Below are 15,897 nucleotides of genomic sequence, written 5' to 3' on the forward strand. Positions count from 1 at the left end.
AATTTATAGAGAAAATGTTAACAATAGAGATTAAACTTAAATGTGTATCATGTGTACCTTCTTTCCCTCTAGAGCCAGGCATTAAACAATTCTAATTCCAAATTTCTGGAATTCAACAAATATTTAATAAGAATCTGTTCCCCCAATCCCCTCTCCTCAATACCTTCCAATGTAACTTCCAGTTCCTACCAACACTATGTCCTTGGTCCCCGCTTCTATGGCATGGTCCGAGTGGAGGTTTTCTTGGCCCAGATGGGGCCCAGATATTTGCTCCCTCTCCGTTCCCGTTCTTCCCCTCACCTGCCCTCTCCTTTTGCCTCCCCAGAGGCCTGTGGACCTGATGCCACCTGTGTGAACCGCCCCGATGGCCGGGGTTACTCCTGCCGCTGTCACCTGGGCCGCTTTGGGGAGAAGTGCATGGAAGGTACGTGATCCCAGCCCTCCTCACAAAATGGGTCTGGGGGCCATGAGCTGGGGCACAAGGAAAAGGGGCAGGGGCAGGGAGAAAGGAAGGAAGGAAGGAAGGAAGGAAGGAAGGAAGGAAGGAAGGAAGGAAGGAAGGAAGGAAGAATATGTGCTGCTTTCTTAAAGCATAGAGACTTGTTTAAAATTTTATTTTTGTTTCAATTCCAATTTATCTTTTCCTTTTTCCACACATTGAAAAAGCAAGGGGAAAATATTTTTTTAAATTTATATAATCATGTAAAACAAATTCTTATATTAGCTGTGTCCAAAAATGACCAAAGAAAAAGAAATCTGCTTCAATCTGCACCAAGTCCATCAGTGCTTTATCTGGAAGTGGATTTCATCTTATATCATGAGTGCTTTGGAATTGTGGTTGGTCATCGAATTGATCATAATTACTAAATCTTTCAAAATTACTTATCTTTATAGTATTGTAGTTATTATATAAATTGTTCTCCTGATTCTATTCACTTTACTCTGCATCAGTTCGTATAAATCTTTCCAGGTTTCTCTGAAACTATCCCCATTTCTTATACCACAATAATATTCTGTTGCATTCATATACCACAACTTGTTCAGTCGTTCCCCAACTGATGAGTGTCTCTACAGTTTACAATCTTTGCCACCACAAAAAGAACTATATAATTATAGTTTATTGGAGCATTTACTCATCGGCAAAAGCTTCAAATCAGCACTTGATTTAATGTTCTGTTGATTGTCTAGACTTCAGAAATTTATAGAGAAAATGTTAACAATAGAGATTAAACTTAACAAAAATAGTTTTATTTTTGTTAATAGGTTCATCTTCCTTTTTCTGGGGCCAGAGAGCTTGAGACACTGCCCTCTCCATTTTTTGTTTTTTTTTGGCTGAGGCAATTGGGGTTAAGTGACTTGTCCAGGGTCACACAGCCAGGAAGTGTTAAGTGTCTAAGGCCAGATTTGAACTCAGCTTCTCCTGACTTCAGGGCTGGTGCTCCATCCTTGCTTCCCCTTCATTTTCCTTTTTTCTTTGATTTCTTTGGGATATAAACTAAGTAGTGATATAGGTAATGTAACTATTTTCTCACATCTGCTCTGGAATTTTTCTTTTTTTTTGGTCATCTTAGCCAATCTGATGGGTATGAAATGGTACCTGAGAATTTTAATTTACATTTCTCTAATAATCAGTGATTGAGAAACTTTTTTCATCTGGTTATTGAAAACTTAGGCTTCTTCTTCTGAAAACTGCTTAATTCATATTCTTTGACCATTTATTAATTGGAGAATAGAATTTATTCTTACATATTTGACTCAGTTCCTCATATATTTTAGAAATCAAACCTTTATCAGAGAAATTTCCTGCAACATTTTCCCATTTTCTTATTTTTCTTTTTATTTCAGTTGCATTGATTTTATTTATGCAAAAGCTTTTAAATTTTTTATAATCAAAATTATCAATTTGATTTTCTGTGATCCTCTCTATCTTTTGTTTGGGCATGAATTATTCTTTTCTCCATTGATCTGACTGAAGATTTCTTCCCTCTTCCACTAATTTATTTACGATATATATCTACCTTAATTTTTAAATCATCCATTTTGAGTTTTTGCCCCCAGAGCTCAGATATTTGAATTTATCTAACACCAAGTTATTGTGCTCATTTACTTCTGTATGTTATGTACCTATTTCACTGCCAATCTCTCTATTTTTCTGTGACCAAATTGCTTTAATAATTATAGCTTTATGGTATAGTGTGAAATTTGGTACTGCTATGTCCCCTTTCTTCTTGTATTTTTTTTCCCATTGATTCCCTTGATATTCTTGACCTTTTGTTCCTTCAGAGGAATTTTGTTATGTTTTTCTAGCTCTAAAAAGTACATAAATCAATTTTGGGAGTATTGTCATTTCATGATGTTGGTTCAGTCTATCCATGAGCAATTAACATTTTTCCAATTATTTAGATCTATTTTTATTTTTGCAAAGGATATTTTGTAATTGTGTTCATATAGTTCCTATGTGTGTTTTGCCAGGTTGTTATTTTATACTGTCTATCCTTGTTTTAAATGGAATTTCTCCATCTCTTCCTGCTGAGTTTTGTTGGTAATATGCAGAAACGTGGATGATGCATGTGGTTGGTTTTTATCCTGCGTATATTCTAAGGTTGTTCATTGTTGCTCCAGGTGTGACAGTGACCACGCCAGCTCTGTCAGGTGCCAGGTCCTACCTAGCATTACCTGCCCTCACCAACACCCACCACGAACTACGCCTGGACCTCGAGTTCAAGCCCCTGGCTCCCGAAGGACTCCTGCTTTTCAGCGGTGGAAAAGGCGCCCCTGTGGAAGACTTTGTGTCCCTGGCCATGGCTGGCGGGCACCTGGAATTCCGCTATGAGCTGGGCTCAGGTGCGTACAGTGGTGGTATGTGGGGGGGCGCTCACCTTGGGCACTGAGAGGGAGGGAGTTGGGCATCTGGGGCCTTGCCACCTGTGGTAGGTGATCACATCTGGGCGCTGCTCTTGGTTACCTAAGTCGAGCTAATGAACGGGCATTTAGTGCCATCCCAGATATCCTCTCTGTGCCAAACTGAGTGACACGGAAATGCCAGGGGACTCAGAATGGGGTCTTAGTAGCCCCTTCCTGCAAGAATTAGGCTGAACTAAGCCTGCTTTTTCCTGATGTGCATTACAGGGACAGCGGTGCTCCGGAGCGCCCAGCCCTTGACCCTTGGCCACTGGCACCGTGTGTCTGCGGAACGGTTCAATAAGGACGGCAGCCTCCGAGTGAATGGTGGGCATCCAGTGCAGCGTTCTTCCCCCGGCAAAAGCCAAGGCCTCAACCTGCACACCCTGCTCTACCTGGGTGGCGTGGAGCCTTCGGTGACCCCGCCCCCCGCTGCCAATGTCAGCGCTCACTTCCACGGCTGCATCGGTGAGGTGAGCCTGCCCGCTCCCAGCCCCAGGGCCCTACTTTCTGCCACCCCAGAGCCCCGATATGCTGTGCCCCTTTGCCCATCTGTGCAACTACAGGCAAGTCGCTTCCTCTTTCCCTCTAAGGTAGAAACAATTACTCTTAGACCACCGCTTCTCTCAGTTACTGCTGTTCTCAAACGAGACCATCCGTTTATGTTGCCTTGCAAACTTTAAAGCATCACTTCAATGTCAGCTGTTATAGTCGCCATTATTATTCCATCCACAGGTTTTGTGTCCTCAGCAGCTAACTTTTAAGCTCCAACCATGGGGGAGTCAGTTTTCTCATCTGTGAAATGGAGCTCCTCTCTAACAATAACAGCTGCCAACATTTCTGTAGCATTGTACATTTAGCAGGAGCTATTATTTTTCCCATTTCACAAATGAGATTTAATTAATTAAGGCAGAAGGAGATTTAATTAATTTGGCTGGGATCAAATAGCAAGTAGATGTCTGAAGCGAGATTTGAACTGAGGTTTTTCTTTCTCCCAAGTCCAGCACTACCAGGCTGTGACCTGTTGTAGAATACACGACTTTATTATTTTACAGGGTCCAAGCCTTAGTTTTCCCATCTGTCAAATGGGGGTGACGATTATAACGCTCGCTATCTCTTTCACAGGACTGTTGTCATGAGCTTTGCTAACTTTGATGCACAATGAAAATGGGAGTCACTATTATTGCTAAGCAGTGAATCAATAAGTCTTTATTAAGTACCTACTATGTGCTAGAGCTGGTGGTAGAAAGACAAAGAAAATCAAAAATAGTCCTTCTTTAAGGAGCATATATACACATACAACACATGTACATTAAGGAGCATATATACTTATATATATATACAGTTGGAGGGAGGACACATGGATAAAGCTCAGCACATACAAATTTATTGCAAGGTGATTGGGAAGGGTGAGCCTTAGTAGTTGGAGAGCAGAAAGGGCTTCATGGAGGAGGTGGCACTTGAGTCTCAAAGGAAGCATGGGATTTCAAGGCGAGGAGGGAGGGCCCTCCAGGCGGAGGGGATAGCTGGAGCAAAAGCTTAGAGATGGGAAATGTGAGAAACAGCAGCAAGGCGGCCAGTGTGGACAGACTGTGGGAGGGGAGGAGGATGAATAAAGTTGAGGATATGGGTTGGGGCCAAATGGAAGGAAGTATATATTTGTTAATAAAAGCAATAGGGAAGGGGCAGGTAGGTTGTGTAGTGGATAGAGCACGAGCCCTGAAGTCAGGAGGACCCGAGTTCAAATCTGATCTCAGACACTTAACACTTCCTAGCTGTGTGATCCCGGGCAAGTCACTTAACCCCAATTGCCTCAGCAAATAAATAAAATAGGGAGCCTTTGCAGTTTATTGAGCAGGGGAATAAAATGGTCAGATCAGTGTTTTAGAAAACTCATTGTGGCTGTCTTATGGAGGATGGATGAGTAGGGAGAGTGTTGAGGCAGTGTTGGGACCCACCAGTAGCTATTTCGAGAGTCTAGCTAAGAAGAGAGGAAATCCAGAACTCGGACCCCACGAGGATGGGGATGTCCTGGGTGGGCGTCAGCAGCTCTGTCCCCTCAGAAGCAGGACTGCCTCCTCCTGGCTAATCCCCTGACCTGCCAAGAAGCCCCCCTTGAGCCTTTCAGGATTCTGGGCGAAAGTGGGGATATGGGCACAGGAGAGCTCTGGTGCTGGCTTTCTGGCTGCCAGGACGCAGAATCAGCGAGCACTTCTCGGGCCTTGGGGGCGTCTGGGCTCTTGCCCTCGTCTCCCTAAGCCAAGCCACCCCTTCTGCCTTCCCTGGGCCCAGGTGTCGGTGAACGGGAAGCGGCTGGACATGACCTACAGCTTCCTGGGCAGCCATGGCGTTGGCCAGTGCTACGACAGCTCCCCCTGTGAGCGCCAGCCCTGCCAGAACGGTGCTACCTGCATGCCCGCGGGCGAGTATGAGTTCCAGTGTCTGTGCCGCGATGGCTTCAAAGGTGCGCAAGCGCCCCTGAGGGTCACCTTGGGCGGGGAGGAAGGGGAGACGGGGCATCTCCTGCAGACGGTCCCCACCGTATCCATCTTGCCCTGGCCCTGGAGGAGAGAGTGAGATGGGGGGCCGCAGTCCAACCTCATTGAAATCTCTTTCACTCGTCCTCTTTAAGAATGAAGAAAATACATCACTAGCAACTGCTCTCGATGGGAGGGGAAAGAAAGGGAGGTGGGTGGGCGGGCAGGCCATGGCCCAGAGCCAGTGTGCTGAAGGCAAGGAGTGATGGGCATGAAGCCACGACCGGGGGCAAGCCCCAGCTCTCTGACACTTTTAAGAGAATGGAGACCCAGAAAAGGCCGCCCAGCCTCTCTTCTTTACACACAGTAAGAGCCGGTTTGATTCAGGGTCTGAGTGGACTCTGGCTCCAAACCCAGCCCTCTCACTCACTGGGGGAGCTTGGGCCAGTACCAGCTTTCTGAGCCTCCCCGTCTGAAACAGTCACACTGCCGCTCCAGAGCACATGGCACCTGCTGCAATCCTTGCCCCTTTCCCCTCAGGAGACCACTGCGAACATGCTGAGCACCCTTGCCTGTTGCCAGAGCCCTGCCTCCACGGGGGCACCTGCCAGGGTGCCCGCTGCATCTGCCCCCCCGGATTCACTGGTCCTCGATGTCAGAAAAGTAAGCCCCCCACCCACAACCACTAATTTAGGCTGCCCCAGCAGAAAGAATACTGCATCTGGCTTTGAGAAGTGGCCCCTGTGGGGGGTCTTGCTAAGTCACCCACCTCTGGGCTTTTGTGTCTAAGAATGAGGGAGCTGGACTAGACAGCGTCTAAAGCTTGTTCTAGCTCCAGAGACTTGTTTGTTTTGTCCCTGAGTCTACATCTCTCAACTTAGGTCCCCAAGTCTATACTTGTTGTTGGCTTTGGTCCCCAAGTCTAGACATTGATTTTGGTCCCAGAGTCTAGACTTGTTGCCTTTGGTCCCTGAGTCTAGATGTCGATTTTGGTCCCAGAAATCTAGATTTGTCAGCTTGGGTCCCCGAATCTAGACTCAGCGGGACAAATGCTGTGTGTGACTCATACCCCCTTTCCCCCAGGCCGAGGTTCTCCTGAAGCTGACTGGCACCTAGAGGGCAGTGGGGGCAATGGTAAGTGTTCCCATGCGACGACCACCTGGGGATGCCCAGGACAACGGGGACAATGAGGAGATGGTTCCCTCCGTCCGCTCGTCCAGGGCTTTTCCATCCCTTTCATCCCGAGTTCTCTCTGGCCTCAGGACCCCTCTCCCTCATACCCCAACCCATGAATAGCCAGTTGAGTAGGCAGGTGTGCTCGGGCACAGACAATTCAGTTCAGTTCAGTTCAAAAAGCTTGGCTACACACATTGGCACAAAAGAGACTGTTAAGTGGGTGCATCTCTAGGGCACATTGGGCCAAGTCCTTGGGTGCAGAGGCCTATGGACTCTTGGACAGAGGGTTGGGGGTGGCAAAGGGATGAACGCTTATGAAGTTTAGAAGCAGATTGTCCCAAGTGGAGGGGTCTGCGTGTGCATATAGGCCAGGGCGGGGACTGAGAACCTGAGGCCATCTGGGGATAGAGTGACAGAAGTTGAACCTTTTCCCCTAACCAGGGGCCCAGAGCCATTTGGGAGTCTAGAGAAATAAAGGTGCCATAGGATGACCCTAGGATTCTATAATTTTTTTCATTTCACCCATCCATCCATCCATGTCTCCTTTCTCTCCCAAGATGCCCCTGGACAGTATGGAGCCTATTTCCATGATGGCGGCTACCTGTCATTCCCAAACCGGGTGTTCCCTCGGAGGTAAAACTTCTGTGCCCTCTTCCCATGCCCACGGGCAGGTCACTGACTTGTAAAGTTTTGTGAAAGGGAGTGGAGGCCGTACTTGTTTTCTTACTCTCTGCTCTGGCATCTCTGGGAGGACAACTACCCTACATCTGAGAAGAGTAGAAAAGGAGTTAAAGGGGTTCAGGGCATGAGTGGGCCCCCTCTGCCAGCCTCATGGGCCAGTCAGGTGTAGTTCAGGGCCATCAAGCTCAGCTAAAAACAAGGATCATTAAGATCCATGAGCATCCCCGCGGGTCCATAATGACTTCAGAAACCCTGTATGGGACCTTAGCTGTCTATTGTTATATTTGGTTTTATTAAATATTTTCCAACTGCATTTTAATCTAGTCCAGGTAGTGGACTGGACTTTGAGTCTGAAGACTGAGGCTCAGCTTTATTTCCTCCTCTGTAAAACAAACGGATTGAACTAGAGAGTCTCTAGGGGGTCTTTTAGCTCTCAAGCCAATGAGCTTCTCTCCTTCTTGTCCAGCCTCCCCGATATTCCAGAGACCATCGAGTTGGAGGTTCGGACCCACACTCCCAACGGCCTCCTGCTCTGGCAGGGCGTGGTGAGCAGGGCTGGGACGCTCAGGGCTGAGGGTGGCAGCTGGGGGGAGGAGAAAGAGCAGAAGAATAATCTCTTCTCATCTGGTTGTCAATTCTTATAAAACTTTTGGCTATTCAGTTCAGCAAAGCAAGTATTAAGCCTTTGTTGTATACAGAGCACCGAGCACCAGGTCAGGTTTTGAGAGGAAAGTCCTGTGTGCATTAGACTTGGATCTGAGAATCTAGTAGGGGATATGACAATCCAGTTGACTCCAAAGCTTTTATTAGGCACTTTCGGTGTACAAAACAGGAGGCTTGGGTAGGGGAGTGGGATGGGGCTGGCTGATCTGGCTTCTGAGGTGCCTGCAGGTCTAAAACTGATCCTGTGAAAGCAAGGGGATGGGAGGGCTTCCTAGAGGAGGTGGCGTTTGAGCTGAGCAGGGCGAGGACGACTCCCCCTGGCTAAGCAGGGCTCAGAGGGCAGTACTGCCTGGGAGGGTCCTCCAGCCTCCAGAGCAGCTCTGGTTTCCCTGGCAGGAGGCCAGAGAGCAAGGCTGGGGCAAGGACTTCATCAGCCTGGGGCTCCAAGACGGGCACCTGGTCTTCAGGTGAGTTCCCCATGCCCAAATATCATCCCTTGTCCACCTGTGGTCCCTGCCAGTTTCTTCCCCTGGGCCCCTCCGCCAACCACTCCCAAAGGAAGGTCGGGGTCTCCCGGGGTGGCAGCAGAAGGTTCTCACTTCCAGCTGACCCTCATGCCCTTGTGCGCAGTTACCAGCTGGGCAGTGGCGAGGCTCACATCATCTCCGAGGATCCCATCAATGACGGCGAGTGGCACAAAGTGACAGCCCTGAGGTAGGTGCCAGGTGAAGGGAAGGGGAAGGGCAGCCTGGGTTAGCCCATGTCTGGGAGACGACCTGGCGTGCCCCAGTTTCCCTGGACCCCAAGCTCTGCTCTCCCTCCCCAGGGGCACCAGTGCTGGGGGGGCTGGTCCTGGGGGGAGTGGGCAGTGTGGAGAATGGAATGGGACAGAGGCGCTGACTAACCCCTCACCCCCACAGGGAGGGCAGGAGCGGATCCATCCAGGTAGATGGAGAGGAGCTGGTGAGTGGCCAGTCTCCCGGACCCAACGTGGCAGTCAACACCAAAGGCAGCATCTACATTGGTAAGTCTCGCCCTTCTCCCTGTCCCCAGGGCAAGAGCAATGGGGAAGAGACATGGAGACTCAGCTCTTCCTTGGGAGCGGGTCATTTAGTATATATAAGAATAAAACGGGACAGACGGGGAGGGGCCGTTCTATTGTGACCGTTAGCTGTCTGTCCAGAGATGGGGAGCCCGAGGGGGAGGGAGACCAGTTTGGGGGACAGCTCACGGTTCAATGACCGCACAGGAGAAGGAGCCCAGACTGAGGTCCTAGTGTCAGGGCAGCTGCGTTCAGGTGTCCCCCAAGGCCTTGGGTGGCTCTGGGATCTAGGACTGTTTCTTCCCGAGAGTAATGAGGGGGGTCCCTTGCAGCTCTAAGGCTGGGCCGAGGCCCCACCCACTCTTCCTCCTGGGTGGGGGCCGTGGCTGGCCAGGGCCCGGGTGCTGGGTGCGTCCTGCTGATGAGCCTTCCTCCCTGACAGGTGGGGCCCCCAACGCAGCGACACTCACAGAGGGCAGGTTTGAGGCGGGCATCACGGGCTGCATCAAGAACCTGGTGCTGCACTGCGCCACTCCAGGCGGTCCTCCCCCTCAGCCCCTGGACCTGCAGCACCACGTCCAAGCCGGGGCCAACACCCGCCCCTGCCCCTCCTAGACACCTATGCAGACTCCTGGGCCACGTGCCCCTGGATAGGACGTTATTGATGATTATATTATTATTATTATTATTATTTTGTAAGAAACAAAGGCAACCATCATGCTTTGCTGCTACCCGCCTTGGGGCTGGGCTGACCCTGCCCCTTGGGTTGTCAGGGGGACAAAGCCACAGGGTGAGGTGGGATAGGGATGGGCACTGAGGGATGCCATGTGCACCCCAAAAGCTAGCAGAGTCCTTGGAATTTCAGGCTGGGCACAGGAGGACCCCCACTAGCTAAATCCTCTGCAAAGCCAGAACCAGGGGCCCAGAAGATGCCCAGGCCAGGTCTGGCCCCAGGACCCCGCTCCTGTCTGCCCTGCGCCACCCTGGGGTACAATCTCCCACTGGGCATACAAGAGAATGCTCAGTATGCCCTTCTGCCTCAGCTTTCCTTCCCTGCCACATACCCACCCCGCAGCTGAAGGTTCCCTCTCCTCCCTGGAACCACTGGCCTGCTTTGAGACTACTCATTTCTTCCCTCTGGGCAGGAAATCCCCTTTCCACCAACTCTCTGGCCAAAGTTGACTCCTCTTCCTAGCCTGGCAGATTCTCAGGCCCCTCCCCGCCAGCGCCAGCCTGCCACGGTCCCCTTCGCTCTGCCATACCTCCTTCCCCCAATGCAAAACATTTACGAAGCACCTACTATGTGCAAGGCCCTGCGCTTGAGGCTCAGGGGTCTCTGCCCTCCAGAATTTAGTCTAGGGGATGAGGAGGACACTCTGAGGGGGGGAGGGGGGTGCCAGCCCACCACAGGCCCTCTCTGGCCCTGCATTCTGGTATCACTGAGTCAGCCTGTTTGCCCGTGGTACCCCCAACCCACGAGCCCCCACGGCTGAGAGCTAGCCCGCCAACCTTCTCTCAGTGCCAGCTGAACAACGGCCCTCTACCCAACAGCTCAAAAAGGATTTGTCCGAGGCAAAGCCCGGGCCACGGCTCCTGCATCCCCGAGGCCGGCTGAGAGCTGGCTGGGCTCCCCCGGAAGCAGTCTGACTGGGTTGGGGGCGGGGGGTAAGGTCAACTATCCGTGTTGCTGTGGTGGGGGGAGTACACAAGAATTGGGAGACATGAGGGCACTAGCTGGGGGTGGGGGGAACACCAGGAGCTTGAAGCTGGCGGGAAGGAGACAAGAGCTCTGGACATCCAATCTAAGGGTGTGTAGGAGGCCCAGGGTGGGAAAAACATCTCCTCTTGCCCCAGTTCGGATGGAAGCGAGGTCATGTCTCTTCCGGCCTGCCCTCTACCTCTGGGGCCTGGCACCCTGCAAGTCCCCCGGGGCCCTTCCGAGGGGCGAACAAACCAGGCCCCCGCCTGCTGTGAGGGGATGGGAAGGGGCTCCTCCTGTGGTCTTTGTCTTCAATAAAAGGTGCTACCCCCAGTCGGGTGCCTGCCATTGTGTCTGGGCCGTGGCCTTCCATCCAGAGGGATGAGCTGGGAGTTCATGGGAAATCACCCCCATTAAGCACTCTGCAGACCCAAAAAGCTCTCTAAATGCTGGCAATGATGATGATGATGGTGCAGGGGAGTGCTAAAAGCCACATCAGAACATTTGGCTGGGGGAGGAAATCTGGGGGCTTCAGGTCGGCCCCCTGCCCCCGAGGCCAAAACTAGAGGGAGAGCCCCTGCCCCCCAGCTTGGCCAGCCTGTTCCGCTGCCCCCCAAGGGGTGACCCGGCCTGAGCCGAGGCAGGCCAGCAGGCCCAGGGAGCAGCGGGCAGCACAGATGGAGCTGTGGCCGGGAAGCAGTTTGGCTGCCCTGGTCCTGCCGGGGGTCCGGCCTGGGGGGCAGCAGCAGCAGCACCAGAGAAGGCCCCCAAGACCCCCCACGGAGCCCAGCAGCACCAAGGATGCCAGCAGAGTCCTCGGAGACCCTAGGGAGGGAGAGACACCTCAGGCCGGGCTGAAGCCTGAACTCCTGGGCCCTGGGACCTGTGGGGAAATGGGGGCAGGTGTGGATAGGAGGAGTCCTGGTTCCTCTCCCCCCGGGCGGGGTAGAAGGTGGTCCAGGGCCAGGGAGCATCTGTCTACCTGTGGCTGATCCCTCCTGGGGGGCAGGCCACCTCCTCTGAGGCTCACTGCTGCCGGGGTTCGGGGGCCCTCCAGTTGTCCTTGGGGCGGCCTTGGTCACAGCTGGAAACATAGCATCCTGGAGCTGGAGAGGATCTGGAGGGGAGGAGGGGGTAGAGGGACTGGGGAAGCTGAAAAGGGCTTCGGACTGGGACCGGACTGGGACCAGGTCAGCAGACTTGGGTGTGAATCCTAAGTCTTGTATTTAAATGAATGAATGGGGGAGAGGGGGAGCTTTTAAGTACTTACTGTATGCCATCCTGTGCTAGATATTAGGGCCCTCAAGAAGGTTATAGTCTAATAATGGAAGACGATATATAGAGGGGCAATGTTGTGGTCAGGAAAGTCACAGGGATGGCCAATATAGGCGCTGAACAGCTGACTTCCATCCTTCCCATTTACTGAGTAACCAGGGGCATTACCTTTGTCATTTAACTCTGTGAGTCTCAGTTTTCTCCTCTGGAAAATGGGGATGATAGTTCCTCCTGTGGTGAGGAAAACTTTTAGTAAACCTTAAAGAGCTAAAACACCATTTAAGACCGCTGAAGGGGAAGGCCCAGAGACTCCGGGCCGACCTCACATATCAAAGCAGTGGCTCTTTGTGATTCTGATCTAGAAACACCCCCCACCCCACCTTGAGGGTCCCTGGGCCACTCTTTGAGAACTGTGATCTAGTCCACCCCTCATTTCAGACAATCAGACCCTCACATGACCAGGGTAGACCCCAGATTAGATTTTGTGTGCCAGCTCCAAGTCCATCCCCCTTTCCTGGGCGTCCATGTTTCTTCCGTCTCTGGGGACCTGAGCTGCTTCCTCTGTCTACAGCAGAGGGCAGTCAGAGAAAAGTGTGTTTCCTAAAGCTTAATGTGCTGTAGCAGTGGGGGCTACTTAGGCCCAGCGGGCCCTGCCCGTAGCCAAGAGAGGCCCATGCCCGCCACTGACCTCTGCAGCTGGCAGGGGGGGAGGACGTCTGGTCACTTCCATCCCCGCAGTTGTCGATGCCCCAGGGGTCACACACCAGGCTCGGGGGGATGCACTTCTTGTTGCGGCAGAGGAAGTAGAAGCTGGAGTTACAGGGAGGGATGCTGGAGCCTGGGATGGGGACAGCTGGGGTAGAACCCCAGCCCTTGGTAAGACCCTCAGAGCTGACAAAGACTTTATTCTACCCTACACTCCTTACATTTGGCAGAGAGGGAAACTGAGGCCCACAGCACCTAGAACAAGGTCACACAGGGAGCAAGGGGTGTTCTGTCCACACAGACTCCCTCCCTCATTCTTTTAGCACTTCTTGGTCCATTTAGGGAGGATTTCCGCCTTAGGCCTTCTTATTCTAACCAGTACTCCTTTCACATTCATTTATTCAGCAAGTGCCTACTATTTGCATCTGATAGACTCCTGAATTGCCCACCTTTCTGCTCCAGGGAGAGGAGGGGAAGTAGGGGCAGGTAGGAAATAGGCATTTATTAAGCACCTACTTTGGTTCAGCTATTTCAAAGTGCTTTACAAATACCTCATTTGTTAATAGGAGATCTGCTCCAGGAGATTAGCTCTGAATGACAATGATCCAGTTACTCTGGCCTTCCTAATAAGGAAGTCAATTTTGGCCACATTTGGAGGAAACCAGATTATTTTTTAAAAATCTGAGAAAAGACAGGCCCCTTCCCCCATAGCTAGGGGGAAGGAAGGAGGCCCAGGAGAGAGAGTCTACAAATTTTCAAAATTATAAATCACGTTTCTGAGGAGTGTTTTAATTCTTATAAACATTTTCTCCACTATGACCTTGGGAGGAAAGAATTAACATTTCCAGATGAGCAAGAGGAAGGCCAGAGAGTTCTTGTTATCCAGCAGGGTTGAATTTTAAAATTATTCTGGCCTTTTAAATTTTTTTCTATTCACAACCCCTTTTCACCAGAGAAATTTTTATATGACACTGGGTATATAACTATATAAAATAGTTATGCAAGTCAAACATTTAGTGAGAGTAAATCAGCATTTGGTGACCCCCCACATTCAACAGTTTAAGAAACGCGGATGCTTTTGGGGGGGGGGATGTTAAGAAGATTCAGGTCTGTCCCCACTTTGGATGATAGCATAAAAGGTATGTATAAAAATGTGGGAGAAGGCAATTAAGAATGCAAGGTTGAAGCTAATTTTATGGGGATGATGCAACTCAACTTGTCTTAATTATATTGGCTTGTGTTCTTTGAAAGAATTCAGGCTCAGATACTCTGCAGCCCAAGCATTTATTTGGACCTCCCCATGGTACCATAAGCCCAGAAGAATCAGACTGACAAAATCCTCCCTTAAGCCACTCATCTCCACATGGTTTCCCATAAGGAGAAGAGATGCAGGATTCTCAAAGTGAGCATCACTACCACTAAAGGACACAGTTCTTGGGAGTTAGAAAAAGGAAATGAAAATAGGACCTGCCTTCGAAGAATTTGTCCCACCCTATTGAGGCATTATCATAAGCACATAAATAACGAGCTCTTTGGATAGCTCTAGAGATCTCAGAGGTTATTTTACAGAAAAGGAAAGAGACTGAGAGGTTAAGGGACTTGTCCAATGTCACATTGGGCACATAGAAAGCCCTAATTAAATGTTTTACCTTGGGGTTTGGGAACGGGGAAGGTGTAACTTGGAAATCATATAACAAGAGCTCTAGAGATTGGTGTAAAGGGAAGAATGTTGGGTTTGCAAAGTGACAAGGGGGGCCCCAAAATTCTCAGCGTCCTCCCTCAAAAGTCAGAGAGAGAGAAAAGGTGTTTCGGGGCTCCCCCTGTCAAAAGGACTTGACTTTGAATCCTATTTCTGCTACTTCAAACCTGTTCATTTCTCAGTCTACAACCTCCTGATCACCTGGTACAACTTGTCATTATATAAATTGCATCCTTGAGAGCTTAGGGAACTTGCCTAAAGCGGAAGCCTTAGGAGCTAGAGCTACCACCAGTTCTGTGACCCAGTCAGTACACTTTCTGCTGCATCCTGCCCAACCTTCTCTCTTACCAGGCCCAACCCCGCCCTCTTCACCCCAACAATATACCTAATCGGAATGAAGTGAAGTCCCCAATGAAATCCACCCTGGGCTGCTGGCCCCTTGTCACTAGGCGCAGACTCAGGAATCTGCCTGTGGACAGGATCGGGCCCGGGATGGTCAGTCCACATAGCGGGCCCCCAAGGGGGGGACCCTCCTTGGCTGGCCCATCGTAGAACTGCAAGGAGGAGCCAGCAGTGCAGGGGCCCTCTGTCACTTGGCTGGGCCCAGAGGTGTTTGGCTGGGGCAGCTCCGAAGGTGGAGGCTGGGTCAGGCTGTATACCAGAAAGAAACGGAACTGGAACAGGACTCTGTCCTGGGGGGATGCAGCCTGCACTGTGAGCCAGCAATCTGTCTCAGCAGCCACAAAGTAGAATTTCTGGGAATCTGGATGGGAGCGGATGATCATCCCATCCCCATGCAGCATCTGGTCACAGAAATCCACCAGGCTGACTAGAGAATAGAAAATACAGAGGTGGAGAATGGGCTTTCTTAAGATTCAGGGTTGCTAGGGCTGAGGACTCCAAAACAGCTTGGATGTTGGGAAGATGGGAGCAGAATAGGAATCGGAGAGAGCACTAGGGACCAACTTTACAGCATTGTGCATCTAGCTAGTCTCTAGTGGGAGGAGATATTGGGGAGACTATTATACTTCTGTCAGGAAACTCGGAGTTCTGCAAGACCCCATAACCTTTGCAGAAAGGCCTTAAAGGAAGAAGGCATGCTCAGATAGAGGAAGAGGAATCTCCAAGGCCCTGGTGGAAGGATCTCCATAACACCCAACACAACTTTATCTCAATTTCCTTTTTGGGCCAATTCAAGCTAGAGTCTAGAGGGAAGGTGTGGGGGTGGGCTCTCAGAGCTGCCCTTCACTAGTTACCCACCTGCTTCCATGGCTGATGCTACCAGGACGAGAGCCCCCAGCAAGAGAAGGCTCAAGGGAAGACCCAGGAAAGGAGCCCTTGGTCTGAGGCAAGCCATCTTGTGTCTGTTCCCAGACTGCTTTGGTCCCCAGGTCATTTGGCCAGTGTCCAATCCCCTGAGACACAGCCAAGCTGGAAGCTTCAGGTGAAGAGAAGCTCCTTTCTGCTCTGTCCAGTCCCAAAGTGAAGCCGGTGACAGAGAGGGCGAGGAGGGGAAAGCAAGTCCCTGTCCCTAGCCTGGAATCCCCGTTGGTCTCTTCATGCTTCCTTGAGCTTCTCT

The 15,897-nt window shown here is 50.8% G+C and overlaps 2 protein-coding genes across 4 annotated transcripts in view; one reads left to right on the plus strand and one right to left on the minus strand.

Annotated features, from left to right (window-relative positions):
- Positions 1-10,972, plus strand: part of HSPG2 (heparan sulfate proteoglycan 2) — a 157,461-nt gene extending 146,489 nt beyond the window's left edge. For all 3 annotated transcript variants that reach the window (XM_031962659.1, XM_031962660.1, XM_031962661.1), the window contains 12 exons: positions 326-424; positions 2,623-2,844; positions 3,130-3,374; positions 5,194-5,365; positions 5,919-6,041; positions 6,462-6,512; positions 7,112-7,187; positions 7,702-7,780; positions 8,295-8,365; positions 8,529-8,612; positions 8,819-8,922; positions 9,383-10,972. In XM_031962659.1, the coding sequence (XP_031818519.1) occupies positions 326-424; positions 2,623-2,844; positions 3,130-3,374; positions 5,194-5,365; positions 5,919-6,041; positions 6,462-6,512; positions 7,112-7,187; positions 7,702-7,780; positions 8,295-8,365; positions 8,529-8,612; positions 8,819-8,922; positions 9,383-9,555 (1,499 nt within the window). In that variant the 3' untranslated portion in view covers positions 9,556-10,972. The remainder of the gene's footprint in view (positions 1-325; positions 425-2,622; positions 2,845-3,129; positions 3,375-5,193; positions 5,366-5,918; positions 6,042-6,461; positions 6,513-7,111; positions 7,188-7,701; positions 7,781-8,294; positions 8,366-8,528; positions 8,613-8,818; positions 8,923-9,382) is intronic.
- Positions 10,367-15,897, minus strand: LDLRAD2 (low density lipoprotein receptor class A domain containing 2). The gene is made up of 6 exons (XM_031961539.1): positions 15,579-15,897; positions 14,704-15,147; positions 12,603-12,767; positions 11,960-12,145; positions 11,622-11,756; positions 10,367-11,464 (listed from the first exon to the last, which is right to left on the minus strand). Exons 1-6 carry the CDS (start codon positions 15,712-15,714, stop codon positions 11,202-11,204), a joined length of 1,329 nt encoding a protein of 442 aa, XP_031817399.1. The 5' UTR covers positions 15,715-15,897; the 3' UTR covers positions 10,367-11,201.

Source organism: Sarcophilus harrisii, chromosome 3 (genome assembly GCF_902635505.1).
Source record: "Sarcophilus harrisii chromosome 3, mSarHar1.11, whole genome shotgun sequence".
Lineage (NCBI taxonomy): Eukaryota > Metazoa > Chordata > Mammalia > Dasyuromorphia > Dasyuridae > Sarcophilus > Sarcophilus harrisii.